Genomic DNA, 14428 nt, shown 5'->3' with positions numbered 1-14428 from the left:
ACTTCGGTCCATCGGTACTCTCTCGGTCAGCACCCTCTATCATTTATTAGGAGGTAGTGTCTCAAAGGACATTGAGCGTCTGTGTGGAATCTGGATTCAGGAATTGGGGGGGTGGAGATCTCGTCAGAGGCGTGGGAGGACATTTGGGAGAACGTAAGGAGGATTTCGATTTGCAATAGGACGCAGGCTACGCAACTGAAGGTACTTCACAGGGCTTACTTGGCACCAGAGCGGCTTGCGAAATTTAAGACAGGAGCGTCCCCAAACGTAAAACAGATGTCGGTACTCTTATTCGTTGCTTATGGTCATGCCTCAAGCTTCGGAGATATTGGGGCGGGATAGCGAGTGTCTCTGAAGGGATGTTAGGAACCGAGGTCAAGGTAGCTCCGATGTCCCTCCTCTTGGGTTTGCTGAATCTCCCCTCTTTGGATGCACCTGGGAAGAAGCTGTTTAATATTCTTTCATTTTGTACGAGGAAGAACATCCTGATGAGCTGGATGTCGGAAAATCCCCCAGGATTCTCAGGGTGGCGTAGATTAGTTATGGAGCACATCTGCTTGGACTTCCTCACGAGTATGGTGCACCAGAAAACAGAACTGTTTTATAGGACATGGCGACCCTTTCTGAAATATATAGACACAGACTTGTCGGCTATATATTTCAGAAAGGCTATATATTTCTGGTGCACCATACTTGTGAGGAAGTCCAAGCAGATGTGCTCCATAACTAATCTATGCCACCCTGAGAATCCCGGGGGATTTTCCGACATCCAGCTCATGGTCAGGGGCTTGGTGGGCCGGGGGCCACTGGAAGGAATAAATACGAGTTTGCCAACTGACGCTCCTGGTGATGGGGAGCTTTGGTCGGATTGCGCTGAGTGTTGTAACTTCATTTCGCTTACCTTGGTTCAACTTGGTTTAGAGTCATAGAGTCATAGAATCATAGAGGAATTTAATTTCTTTTTTTGATTTAGTTATATATTGGATTGTAGGTTATTTTTTCTTTTGTTTTCTTCTCACTTGTTTGTGGAGTAGAGTAGTAGTTTGTTTACTGTTATTGCTGTTATATTACAAGATTGTAATATTTTGTAGTTATTTTATAATATTGTGAAAAATTCAAAATCTTTTTCTCAATAAAAATATTTACAAAAACAAATGCTAAGATAGATAATATTTCGAACAGTAAAGGAATTCAGGGTCATGGTAGGATCCATGGGTGTATTCCTGCTCCTGGCCCTTATATCCTCGTGATAAATGTCAACGGCCGATGGTTAGATCCTCTCTTGTTGGAGATGGTGATTGCCTGGCACTTGTCACCTCAAATCTGGATATTATCCAGGTTTTGCTGGGTCATGAACTTGCATCTGGATAATGAGCCTCAGCCTTAACATGACTAATCCAGGAACAGAGAAATCTTGCTCGCTAATGGATCTGAATATGCAGTTTCTCCAGGAATTCAGAGGAACCTTCGAGATCTGCCTCTCTCTCTCTTTGTCTGTTTGCCCGGGTGGCACGGTGGCTCAGTGGTTAGTACTACTGCCTCACAGCACCAGAGACCTGGGTTCAATTCCCACCTCAGGCAATTGTCTGTGTGGAGTTTGCACATTGTCTGTGTGAGTTTCCTCTGGGTGCTCCGGTTTCCTCCCACAGTCCAAAAATGTGCAGGTTAGGTGAATTGTCCATGCTAAATTGCCCGTAGTGTTAGGTGACGGGGTAAATGTAGGGGAATGGGTCCGGGTGGGTTGCTCTTTGGAGGGTCGGTGTGGACTTGTTGGGCCTAAACTTCAACATGAGCCAGGTATGGAAGAGGTATTGAAAATTGTTTAATGACAAATGTTTTCTCGGGATGGCACAGCCAGCTCCATTTCCTATCCCTAATTACCCTGCGAGAAGGTGGAGGTGAGCTATCTTCATGAACACAAGAGAATGTCTTCACTCTGGGCACTTCAGGGTCTGCTGTGGGTCCGCAGTCACAAAGGTGGGGCCAGACTGGGAGCACGGTGGCTCAGTGGTTAGCACTGCTGCCTCGCAGCGCCAGGGACCTGGGTTCAATTCCAGCCTCGGGCAACTGTCTGTGTGGAGTTTGCACATTCTCCCTGTGTCTGCGTGGGTTTCCTCCCACAGTCCAAAGATGTGCAGATTAGGGTGAATTGGCCATGCTATATTGCCCACAGTCTCCAGGGATATGCAGGCTCGGTGGATTATAAATTGAGTGGGAAGCTGTTCGGAAGGTAAGTGTGGACTCGCTGGGCTGAATGAACTGCTTCCACAATGTAGGGATTCTATGATCTATGACTGCAGATTTGCATCTCTTAAGAGCATTAGCTGTTGAGTTTTTAATGTCAATCTGCCAGTTATACGGTCCCCTCCATTAGGCAAGCATTTTATGAGAAATTTATTGAATTAATTGAATTCCTGTGAGACTGAAGCTTCTGATGTATCGGTCTAGGGTAGCTAGCCCAGTAACATAACCACTGTGCTGTTATGTTCAAAAATCTCAACAAAACCAAACTTCATCATTTCCCTGACAGTTCCCAAAAAATGATTCAAATGAATGTGCGGCAAACAGCAATCCTCTGTCTACTGTGAGTTACTAATATTGCTGATGTTGCGTGACTGTAGAAGGCAAATTTGTCTACAACATTAAAAAGTCAGCCAAGCCTGAGAATTTAAAACTCTTTATGTTGCCTCATAAATCACATGCTCTAAAGTCCGAAAAGCGTGGCGATCCTATCCAATTCCCAATAAAGGATAACGCTATCCTTGGAAACTGTGGCTCATTGTCTCTTGTCAGCAGTCACAGGTCTGGCATTGCAGAGCCTCCAATTATCCTTGGCTAATCTTCGCCCTGAGGCTAGTGAGACTCAAAGGCTCAATATATTTGACCCGAGCATTCCTGGTCCAGTAGAGATGGAGAAGGAAATGCTTAAAAGCCAACTCACCCAGAAGGGATAGCCAATATAATGGGTACTATTTATAGTCAGACTACCTGACTGTAAGTATTTCAGAAGAGTTCAAATGGATCATTTTATCACGTCGACTCATTGAAAATTGCACTTGTTTACAAAGAAGGGTCAAATCATGTAACATTTACACATGTCCCTTACTAATGAGAGAGGCTCTTTTTGCAGAATAGATCTCACAAGATAAAACCCTTTGTAGACTTGTCAGCAATATGCTTATCTATAAGGATATAGACAGCAATCCAAATATTTTCTCACCATGGACCATCACCAGTCAGTACTGTCAGCTTCTCAAAATTAATTGCAGGCATACAGCAAGTAAAAATAACCACTCACTCTGACGATGCAGCTTCTCAGTTAAGCTTAGGGGGCAGTTAGCTCAGCTGGCTGTTATGCAATGTAGAGTGATGCCAATGGCATGGGTTCAATTCCTGCACTGGTTGGGAAGATCCCTCCTTCACAACCTCTCTCCCCTCGCCTGAGGTGTGTTGACCCTCAGCTTAAACTCCCACCAGTCGTCTCTCCTTGATGAGAGAACAGCCCTATGATCTGGTATGACTATTGTGACTTGATCTCCCTAAGCTGTAGGAATATCCAACCATCCTATCTTTTCATTTTATTGGTGGATTATGAGAAGTGGAAAACATTTGGTCAGTACTGGGTTGCAAAGGATTAACTGTGTGATTGCTTGGAATGGGAAAGCCAGAGGTTTAAGGAAATTTTAGGCTATTCGCAAAAGGAACTAGCGGCTTTGGAAAACAGTGTTCAGCAAAGCTTTAGAGAGAGTGAGGGGTGCAACCCCCTGGTTTTAATTATTGAATACAGACCTGAAAAACCCAAATGGATCTACTCTGCTGTCACGTAGCAACAGCCTCTGGAATGAGGTAATGGATTCTCTTTCTTCAGTACACACTTAGAAGCTGTAGGCAGTTGTTGGAGACATGTGAAAATCTGCATTACTTGCCTCTGTTTGTCTGTTTAAGAGTCAGCTTGAAGCCAAATGCAGCCCTCCCCATATCTCTCTCAACGAAGTTGCTTTGAAAAACAAGGATAAAGTTTCAAATATCAAAGTTCCCAACTGTTCCTCATCTGAATTTGCTCTGCAGGTTTTCCATTGTTCCTCAACAGGCGCTCACTGACAAAAAAAAACGAAGGCACTGTGACAAAGTCACCTTTCTCTACCCTTTCAGTCTGGTTTCTTGAACCACAGGGTTTCCCCTGCTCTTATCTTTGTGTATGTTTCTTTGTCCTCGCTGACTAAGAGTGTGCACGTGTTTCAGATCAAGGGGAATAAAGTTTGATTTGCAAGGCAGCTTTAGTCGATAAGGAGTTCGGCACTTGTTTAAAGAATACGCTTGTCTATTAAATATCAAAGTATCCCCCAAATAGGAAATTGAGCTGCATCTGATTGATTCTCCTCATCCGGGTTCAGGCAACACATTTAGAACGATATGCTGTCAGTCTAGCATTATTTTATCATCTCTAACCTCACAACTATTTTCATAATGGCTGTTTCTGAAGGCATTGTACACTTCCAAACATGATTCTTGACTGGAATAACAAAGATCTGCTGATACTGCCTGGATTCAAGTCCTTTCACAGAGGAGTGCAGATATTGTTGAAGGACCTGGGGGAAATTACAGCGGAAGGGGGAAGGCCGTGGTTTCATCACAAGGATGTTCCTTGTGACAGTGCATTGAACACTTTCTGGATGAAGAAGTGTCTCTCTTTATTGCATGAACTCAGTGGCGTCAAGACTATGGAAGCAATTCAGGATACTCTGCAAAGTGTAACCTGCCGGATAAAAAGTCACTCACTCTTAGCAATCTCGAAGGACTCAAACTTCACTGGCTGTATGTAGGTAACCAGGTTGGACATTTCTTCTGTAGCACTCGCTTCACATCCAGCAGTCCCCTGTAAGTACAGGCCAACAATAATTGTTTTAAAAATGCTGTTGATAAAATGCACTGTGTTTCGAGCTTTGCAAGGTCAGTCCCACAAATGACCACTTTCGTGAGCTTTTAATCTGAAAGCATTTTCATACAAATGGTGCAAGAGTGTTAACAAAAAACCTGCTTCAATAATAGACGCGTCCAGACTGTAGCATATCCAAAGCACTTTACATCCAATTGAAGCACTGTCAATGTAGGAAAAGCGACAGCTAATTTGCACACAGCAAGCTCTGAGAAACAACAACACAATAATGGAGAGATAATCTGCTTTCTTATGATGTTGATTGAAAGATAAATATTGCCCAGACACAACTCCTCTGGCTTTCTTTGCAATCATGCCATAGGATCTTTCACATTGATCTGAGAGGCTGACAGAAACTCAATTCAACATTGGGCGGCACGGTGGCACAGTGGTTAGCACTGCTGCCTCACCGCGCCAGAGACCTGGGTTCAATTCCCGCCTCAGGCGACTTGACTGTGTGGAGTTTGCACGTTCTCCCCGTGTCTGCGTGGGTTTCCTCCGGGTGCTCCGGTTTCCTCCCACAGTCCAAAGATGTGCAGGTCAGGTGAATTGGCCATGCTAAATTGCCCGTAGTGTTAGGTAAGGGTATGGGCGGGTTACGCTTCGGCGGGTCGGTGTGGACTTGTTGGGTCGAAGGGCCTGTTTCCACACTGTAATCTAATCTAATCTAATCTAATCTCATTTGAAAGTCAAAAAAAAACCAAGTGAACCGTGGACGCTGGAAATCTGAAACAAGAACAGAAATTGCCAGAGAAGCTCAGCAGGTTGGGAGCACCTGTGGAGAGAAATCAGAGTTGACGTTTCATGTCCAGTGACCCTTTTATAGTTCTGTCCTTATTTGCAATTTCTCATTTGAAAATCAATTCCTCTGACAAGAAAATACAAAAGCATCAGCCTCCATGCGGTGAGACTCACACCCACAGCCCTCTGGCTCAGGGACAATGTCTGTCTATTTTAAGTCAGAGAGTCATAGGGATGTACAGAGTGGAACAGACCCTTCGGGCTAACCTGCCCATGCTGACCAGATATCCATTTGCCAGCTCTTGGCCCATATCCCTCTAAACCCTTCTTATTCATATACCCATCCAGACGCCTTTTCAATGTTGCAATTGTACCAGCCTCCAGCACTTCCTCTGGCAGCTCATTCCATACACTCACCGCCCTCTGTGTGAAAAGGATGCCCCTAAGGTCTCTTTTATATCTTTCCCCTCCCACCCTAAACCTATGCCCTCTAGTTCTGGACTTGCCCACATGGGAAAAGGACCTCAGCTATTTATCCTATCCATGATTTGAGAAACCTCTTTAAGGTCACCCCTCAATCTCTGACGCTCCAGGGAAAACAGCCCCAGTCTCTTCTGCCTCTCCCTATAATTCAAACCCTCCAACCCTGGCAATACCCTTGTCGGAGTTTCTGCTATAGTGTTGGCGATTGAACTTTGTGTGACTGCCATCAAGGCATTCCATTTACTGTCTCTCTCTCTCTCTCTGATTCTCTTCCATGGCCTCCAAAATCGGCCACTCGACCAGTCGCCGCTGATTCACAGTTCCTGAGCTTAATCCCACATCCTTATGTCAGTACTCCAACATCATGTGAGCCTTCTGGGTTCCTGTCCGCCTCTTACTGTGGCTTTGTTGAGGAATCGTACAGCCATGGAGGAGAAGCCATTCAATTGACTCTATGGAAGGGCTGTCGGTTTAGTCATTCTCCCCCAGCAGCGCCCTCTCTCTTTATCCCATCCTCCTTCCGAAAGTGTGGTGCCCTGAACCAGACACATTACTCCAGTCATGATTAAATCAATCTATTATCAAGGTTGGACATGACTTCCTGGCTTCCTGGTCTGTAGCCTTTGTTGCTGCTATCCTTTTAGGTGGAAGTGGATGTGGGCTTGGAAGATGCTGTTGAAGGATCTTTGATGAACTTATGCAGTGCATTTTGTAGATAGTACACACTGCTGCGACTAAGCAAAATGCTTGTTGATGTGACAGCAATTTTGATTAAATTAGGTTCCCTACAGTATGGAAACAGGCCCTTTGTCCAACAAGTCCACACTGACCCACTCTTCTACACTATATTTAACCCCTGACTAATGCACCTATCACTATGGGAGAATTTAGCATGGCCAATTCACCTAACTTGCACATCTTTGGACTGCGGGAGGAAACAGACACAGATAATGTGCAAACTCCACACAGACAACCACCCAAGGTGGGCATCGAACCCAGATCCCTGGCCCTATGAGGCAGCAGTGCTAACCACTGAGCCACTGTGCCACTCACAATTTTGCTTTGTCCTGGATGGTATCAAGCTTCTTGAGTGTTATTGGAGCTGCATTAATTCACAGTTCGATGCTCAGAGATGTATCTGCACTACCTGCTCATGATAAATGTGACGACATTGTAAAGATAGAGAGCAGAGTTGGGAGGACTTACTGAACTCGGGCAAACTGACCTTTGGGCACAGCCTGCAAGCTGGAAAATCTGTTGGGGATGGGGGTCATTGGAGAGGCCCGCTGAGAGATTTGAAAGGAAGAGGAGGATTTTACAATCAAGGTGTTGCTTGACCCTGCTCTAATGTTGGTGAGTGAGCTTAGGGATGATAGGAAAAGGAACTTGCTGTGCACGGTACTTAAAAACATTTTCTCTTAAAAACACATTCTGTACCACAACACTCTTTCGGCATATACTCTTTGGGAGTGGGGTTGTAGTGATTGTAATGAGGTCAGCCAGGTGGACCTCATAGAACCTGAGTTCCCCGATTGGGGCTGTTAACCTGTTCCATACGGGGAACCCCAGCTGACAGACAGAAACAGGAGGGTCAAAGGTTCTGCTGGTTCTGAGAGCTGGCTCTGTGCCAGCTGGACCAGCGTCAGGTACTACGCCCGCCTAAATAAAGGGTGACTTGGTGACGGTATACCGGCCTCTGTGGAGCTGTTTCAGGCATGACTTCACATCCCAAAGTTTTGAGAAGGAAAGGAGATTCAGAAGTGGCAGTACCTCACGAGGACAGCGGGCCGGTTTGTGGAAACGCGCAACGGCAATCGTAGATGGGACAGAATGGCCACCAACATTGGTTAACATGGGGATCCAGAACAGCAACTCGCTGGGAATACAGTGAAGGGAACAGGAGTTGGATGTAATGGACAAGATGAGTTTTGACAATGAAGCTGCAAAAGTTTGCTCAAAGGAATAGTTTTATGAAAGGGAGTTATAAGAGAAACTTGAGAGGGATATGTGCCTGGGGCTGGAGCAGTGGAGATTTTTTGAACACATTGTAAGGGAGGGACATGGCAGAGTCAGCTCAAAGACTCTTCCTTTGGGAGGGTCCACAGGCTGCGCTGACTTCAACTCATCAGATCCTGCACATTGGAACTGCCTCCCAGCCTCACCTACACTCCCTCGTCTATTTCTCTATTTAAAAGCCCTTCCTTTGAGCCCTTCACACATTCGCCCCTGAACCTTGTCTTCCATTCCAAGTCTGTACGCTTACGCATCTGTAAAGGTCTTTGGGCTATCTGTCCTGTTGAAGACATGCCGTAAATGCAAGTTGTTGTTATTCCCATCGAAATAAAAGTGGAAAGGCTTTGGACTTTGTAAAACATGGTTGGATGTCCTTTACTTGTTACCAGCTACAGGACAGGACAATGTAAATTGTTGCCTGCATTTGATCTCATAGTGCAAACAGTGTACAGAACTCTGCCAAATGTTTATCTGTGATTGGTTTAACTAAGCTATGCAGCTAATTCATGCAGCAGAAGGCAAATGCCTTTTGCTTTAATCTTGGCAACTTATCTATTTTACTGTCTGGTGCATTACACTCTGCTTTGATAATTCTGCAATTTATAATGAGAGGAACTATATTCCACATCTTGCTGAATGCACTGCAAATATACAATGGCAAACCAGCCTCAGACGTATTTTAAACTGTGAAGATATCCCAAGAGGGATCTGGTCACGTAAAGTCATAATTTCCTGGGACATATTTTGTCTAAGCAGCCTTTAATAATATACGCCAAAGGAATAATTAACTTCAGGATATACAACATGACTGAAAATTGCTGACAACGGTTGTTGAGAAAACGGTAGACCATAAAACTGAAATTAAAAATGAATTCGCTGCAACATTTACACATGGGCGGCGTGGTGGCTCTGTGGTTAGCATGTTGCCTCACAGTGCCAGGGACCTGGTTTCAATTCCACCCTTGGGCGACTGTCTGTGTGGAGTTTGCACATTCTCCCTGTGTCTGGGTGAATTTCTTCCGGGGGCTCTGGTTTCCTCCCACAATCCAAATATGTGCAGATTAGGTGAGTTGACTGTGCTAAATTGCCCATTGTATTCGGGGAATGTGTAGGTTAGGTGCATTAGTCAGGGGAATGGGTCTGGGTGGGTTAGTGTGGACTTGTTGGGCCAAATGGCCTGTTCCCACCCTGAAGAGATTCCATGACTCTATCCTGATAAGCACTGTTGCCATGTACCTCAAGTCCTACCTGAAGTCTTCAGGACTCATAGAATTCCGACAGTTTGGAAATGACAGTTCCTGATGAAGGGCTCCTGCCTGATACGTCGATTTTCCTGCTCCTCGGATGCTGCCTGAGCTGCTGTGCTTTTCCAGCACCACACTAAGCTTGACAGTTACCCTACAATTTCTATGAGTCCTGAAGACTTCAAGAAGGCTGTGAGGCACATGAGAACAGTGCTTCTCAGGATAGAACCATAGAATTCCTACAGTGTGGAAAAAGGCCATTTGGCCCAACAAGTTCACACGGAACCCCTGAGGGGCATCCCACCCCACTACACTATCCCTGGAACCCTGCATTTCCCATGGCTAACCCACCTAACCTGCACATCCCTGCACACTTTGGGCAATTTAGTATGGCCAATCCACTCTAACCTGCACATCTTTGAACTGTGGGAAGAAACTGGTGCACCCGGAGGAAACCCACACAGCCCATGAGGAGACACAGTCACCCAAGGCTGGAATCAAACCTGGGTCCCTGGCGCTGTGAGGGAAGCAGTGCTATTCACTGAGCCACCATGCCGTGACTCAATGTTGAGGTCAATAATGTTAGGGCCTGAACACCTTCTTCCATGTTCTTTCCTCATCACTACACTCTAGGCCTTGTCATGACAGGGAGTCCAAGAGTTAAACAGAATGGAATCAGACCCTTTGGTCCAACCAGTCCATGTCGAACATAATCCCAAACTAAATTAGTCCCACCTGCCTGCTCCTGGCCCATATCCCTCCAAACCTTTCCTTTTCATGTACTTATCTCAGTGTCTTCCAGCACAGCCAACCCATTTTCACCCACTCATTGTCCCCATTACCACCCATCTAGTTTCATCTTCTTCCCTGACTAACTATCAACCATCTCTTTTTCTGGCTACTTTTTCTCCCTCTCTTTCCGGCCTCTGTATACACCTATCCACTCAAATCTTTGTCCCCCCCACCCTCTGTTATCAACAACAATAGCACTTTTTCAGTGATGCTATCAGTTCAAACAAAGGACACTGTTAATTATGTCTTGTCTCCACAGATGCTAGCAGACTTGCCGAGTTTCTCCAGCTTTTTGTTTTGCGTCTCAAGAGCGTTTCTGGTTTTCAGAATGTGCACTTTGACAAACAAGCAATGAGCAGATGGCACGGTGGCTCAGTGGTTAGCACTGCTGCCTCACAGCGCCAGAGACCAGAGTTCGATTCCAGTCTCGGGTTACTGTCTGTGTGGAATTTGCACATTCTTGCCGTGTCTGTGTGGGTTTCCTCCCACAGTCCAAAGATGTGTAGGTCAGGTGAATTGGCCATGCTGAATTGCCCATAGTGTTAGGTGCATTAGTAAGGGGTAAATATAAGGGATTGGGTCTGGATGGGTTACTCTTCAGAGGGTCAGTGTGCACTTGTTGGGCTGAAGGGCCTGTTTGCATACTGTAGGGAATCTAATCTAATCACCTTTTCTGAAGCTGAACATAATGAAATAAATGGAGTCACAAACCTTGCAAAAAAGAGTCTTAGCTATTGCTTCATGCATTCAATGTCCCACACACACACACAGGTCAAAGCTGATGCTTCAGTGTTGTTCTGAGGGAGTGCTGCACAGTCAGAGGAGACATTAAACTGAAACCTGCTCTCTCGACATTATTTCAGAGAGTAGGGTAGTTATCCCTGGTACCCTGGCTAATATTTATCTTCGAAGATAAACCAGATAATTGATTCACTACTATTTTGATAGTTTGTGGGAGCTTTCTGTGTGCAAATTCACTGCTGGGTTTTTCACCTGGGTGCACATCATTAGTGTGTCAAAGACGAGAAAATGCTTTGAGATGTGACATAGAGGTGCATTATAAATACAAGTTTTCTGTTAACTATACAAAACTGTCATTTTTAAAACAAAATTAAATGTTAACTTATTGGAAGTGTGATGTTCTGGCAAGTTATATCTTTGCAGGCGCCGTGGAGGGAGCACTGGATTCTCAATCAAGAGATTTCACAGTCAGTGAGGTTTAGCTACTGTTGTGACATGGTCACAAATCTCCACACAGCAAAGTCTCAGTAATGAGGTAAATGACCAGAGAACAATATTTTCTCCTATACAATTGTGGTTCAAGGTTTAGTGTTGGCCGAAACATTGAGAGATTTTCCTTTTTGGGTATTTCTAACAGCCACTTGAGGGGTCAGATAGATGATCAGTTTATTGAGTCATCTGAAACACGGCACCTGAGACAGCGCAGGACCTCCTCAGTAATGTGCTGAAGTGCCAGCCTAGATAACACGAGAAGACATAGGAGCAGTAATTAGACTATTCAGCCCATCAACTCTGCTCCCCTGTTAAATCATGCCTGTCACGTTTTTCAACCCCATTGTCCCGCTTTCTCTCTGTAGTCCTTGATCTTTTTCACAGTAAAGATCCGATCTATCTCAGTCTTACATATACTCAATGACCTCAATGATAAGGTGTGAAGATATTTGTCCTTATCTCCGTTCTAAAAGATCATCCCTTTACTCTAAGGCTGTGCCCTGGAGTCCTAGTCTCTCCCACCAATGGAAACATCTTCCCAATATCCACACTGTCCAGGCCATTCAGTATTCTGTATGTTTCAATTAGATCCCCTCCCTCATCCTTCCGAACACTATCGAGTATATACCCAGATTCTTCACGCATTCCTCCTATGTTAAGCTTTTCATTCTGGGACCATTCTCATGAACTAGTCCAGGGCTAGTGATCCTTCCTGAGAAATGCGACCAATACTCCAAATGTGGTCTAATGAGATATGGACTGAAATCTCTTGACTGTTGGACTCAGAGGTGGGACACTGCCAATGGCTAATGACACTAATCATGATTATGTTAATACGAGTGGGCGGCACTGTGGCACAGTGGTTAGCACTGCTGCCTCACAGCGCCAGAGACCCGGGTTCAATTCCCGCCTCTGGCGACTCTCTGTGTGGAGTTTGCACATTCTCCCCGTGTCTGCGTGGGTTTCCTCTGGGTGCTCCGGTTTCCTCCCGCAATCCAAAAAAAATAATGTGCAGGTTAGGTGAATTGGCCATGCTAAATTGCCCATAGTGTTAGGTGAAGAGGTAAATGTAGGGGAATGGGTTTGGGTGGGTTGCGCTTTGCCTGGTCGGTGTGGACTTGTTGGGCCGAAGGGCCTGTTTCCACACTGTAAGTAATCTAATCTAATCTAATCTAATGAGTAACTAACAGGGAACATTGTGCATGTGTCTATCTTGCGGTGTTTAACAACATGCTCAACAGCTACCAATGGTGGGATATTGCTCAAACAATCAACCTTGGACACAACTCCAAATTGAATATAGAGTCATAGAATCATAGAGATGTACAGCATGGAAACAGACCCTTTGGTCCAACCCATCCATGCCGACCAGATATCCCAACCCAATCTAGTCCCACCTGCCAGCATCGGGGTGCAAAAGAGACAGCTGAAGCATTCGCAATACTCTTTAGCCAGTATTGTTAATTGGGTGATCCATCTCAGGCTCCTCCAAGTGTCCCCAGTATCACAGACACCTAGTCTTCAGCCAATTTGATTAACTCCATGTGATCGTGGACAAAGTGTGGAGCTGGAAAAAGCACAGCAGGTCAAGCAGCATCAGAGGAGCAGGTGAGTTGGCGTTTCCCTTCAGGCAGCATATGGTGTGGTCAGTGCAGGAGAGAGGGAGAGAAAGAAACTGACACTGCCCTTGCTGTTTGAACTCATGTATCGCTGGACATCGGAGTGCGTCTGGGAAAAGTAACAAGCAGTGAAATTCACAACTAATCTTGGAGGAACTGTTGGGCGAAGTTCACAGCACAGAATCAGATAAGTTAATTGTTTTAAGTGGCCTACAGAATATGATAGATTGTTCTGATTATTTATCCAGAAACTGAACTATATTTACTTTGGCAGTGTTTGCTAACACCAGCAATCGTCAGCAACTACACATGCGTACTCATTGGGAAAGGCATGTGACCAAACACTTAGATGTGACATCATTTGCACATGAGCATTACTGAGCATGCTCAGGGAAGCATATTATTTTGAACAGGGCTTCAGTGGTGAGGAGTCTTGGAGTGAGTACTGTACAGATACCCCCAAGTGAAATAAACGATTCAGTGGCATGGCCTACCTCATCCATTGAGGATTTCTTGGAATCTTCATCATCATCTTCTTCCTCTTCACTTTCTGCTTCTCCATCGCCTGCAAATGTTTGTTAATAATTAACTTCAACGTTACTTGTAGCAAAGGTCAATCAATACAGTCAAGTGTTTGCACAAAAATAAATGAAATGAACAGCACTGCGATTTACAACGTACTTATGGGCTGACTATACAGGGGCTTCAGTGACCCTGGGAGTAGGATGGGCAGTCAGAGCTCCTGCTCTGTGATAGCAACTCCTGCCAGAAGTGCTAATGTGTGGACACCAATGGTGAAGGACAAAGCCCAGGCTTGGTAAAAGCCATCTCGTGCAGCATTCATTGTGAAAAGCACTCAGTCAGTATATTGGTGAGCAGCAAGTGCCCTTGGACAGTACTCAAGGAAGAATCAGTACTTCAATGAGAGCGTTGGGGGAGGGTATCAAATCGGGGCAGATGTTGAAGAAGAGAAATAAATCTCTCGAACTTGTCGATTATGCTTGCTTGCAGAATGGGGTTATTTATTATCTACCATTATCTTATGTGCAAACATTAACATTATACATCGAGGCCATTAACGAGAGGCTGTGAGATCATAAAGAACAAGGTGATAATTGTTTAGGAAACATTAAAAACAGGAGTAGGCCATCTGACCCACTGAGCCTGCTCCACCATTCAACATGATCATGACTGATCTTTTCATGGACTCGGCTCCACTTACCCGCCTGCCCACCGTAACCCTTCATTCACTGAGGTAGTCTCAACTGCTTCACTGGGCAGGGAATTCCACAGATTCACAACCCCTTTGGGTGAAGAAGTTCCTCCTCGATCCAGTTCGAAATCTGCTCCCTCCTTATTTTGAGGCA

The 14428-nt window shown here is 45.1% G+C and overlaps 1 protein-coding gene across 2 annotated transcripts in view; it reads right to left on the bottom strand.

Moving 5' to 3' along the window:
• The window catches only part of plcb1 (phospholipase C beta 1), an 867193-nt gene that overhangs the window by 143289 nt on the left and 709476 nt on the right, over positions 1 to 14428 (bottom strand). For both annotated transcript variants that reach the window (XM_043696584.2, XM_043696585.2), the window contains exons 16-17: positions 13556 to 13626; positions 4780 to 4876 (exon numbers count right to left, since the gene is read on the bottom strand). In XM_043696584.2, the coding sequence (XP_043552519.1) occupies positions 4780 to 4876; positions 13556 to 13626 (168 nt within the window). The remainder of the gene's footprint in view (positions 1 to 4779; positions 4877 to 13555; positions 13627 to 14428) is intronic.

Source organism: Chiloscyllium plagiosum, unplaced genomic scaffold, assembly GCF_037043375.1.
Source record: "Chiloscyllium plagiosum isolate Xiang-an unplaced genomic scaffold, Cpla_swu_hap1 HiC_scaffold_10, whole genome shotgun sequence".
NCBI lineage: Eukaryota > Metazoa > Chordata > Chondrichthyes > Orectolobiformes > Hemiscylliidae > Chiloscyllium > Chiloscyllium plagiosum.
The sequence above is the reverse complement of the archived record's forward strand: the minus strand, read 5'-3'. Positions and strand labels throughout refer to the sequence as shown.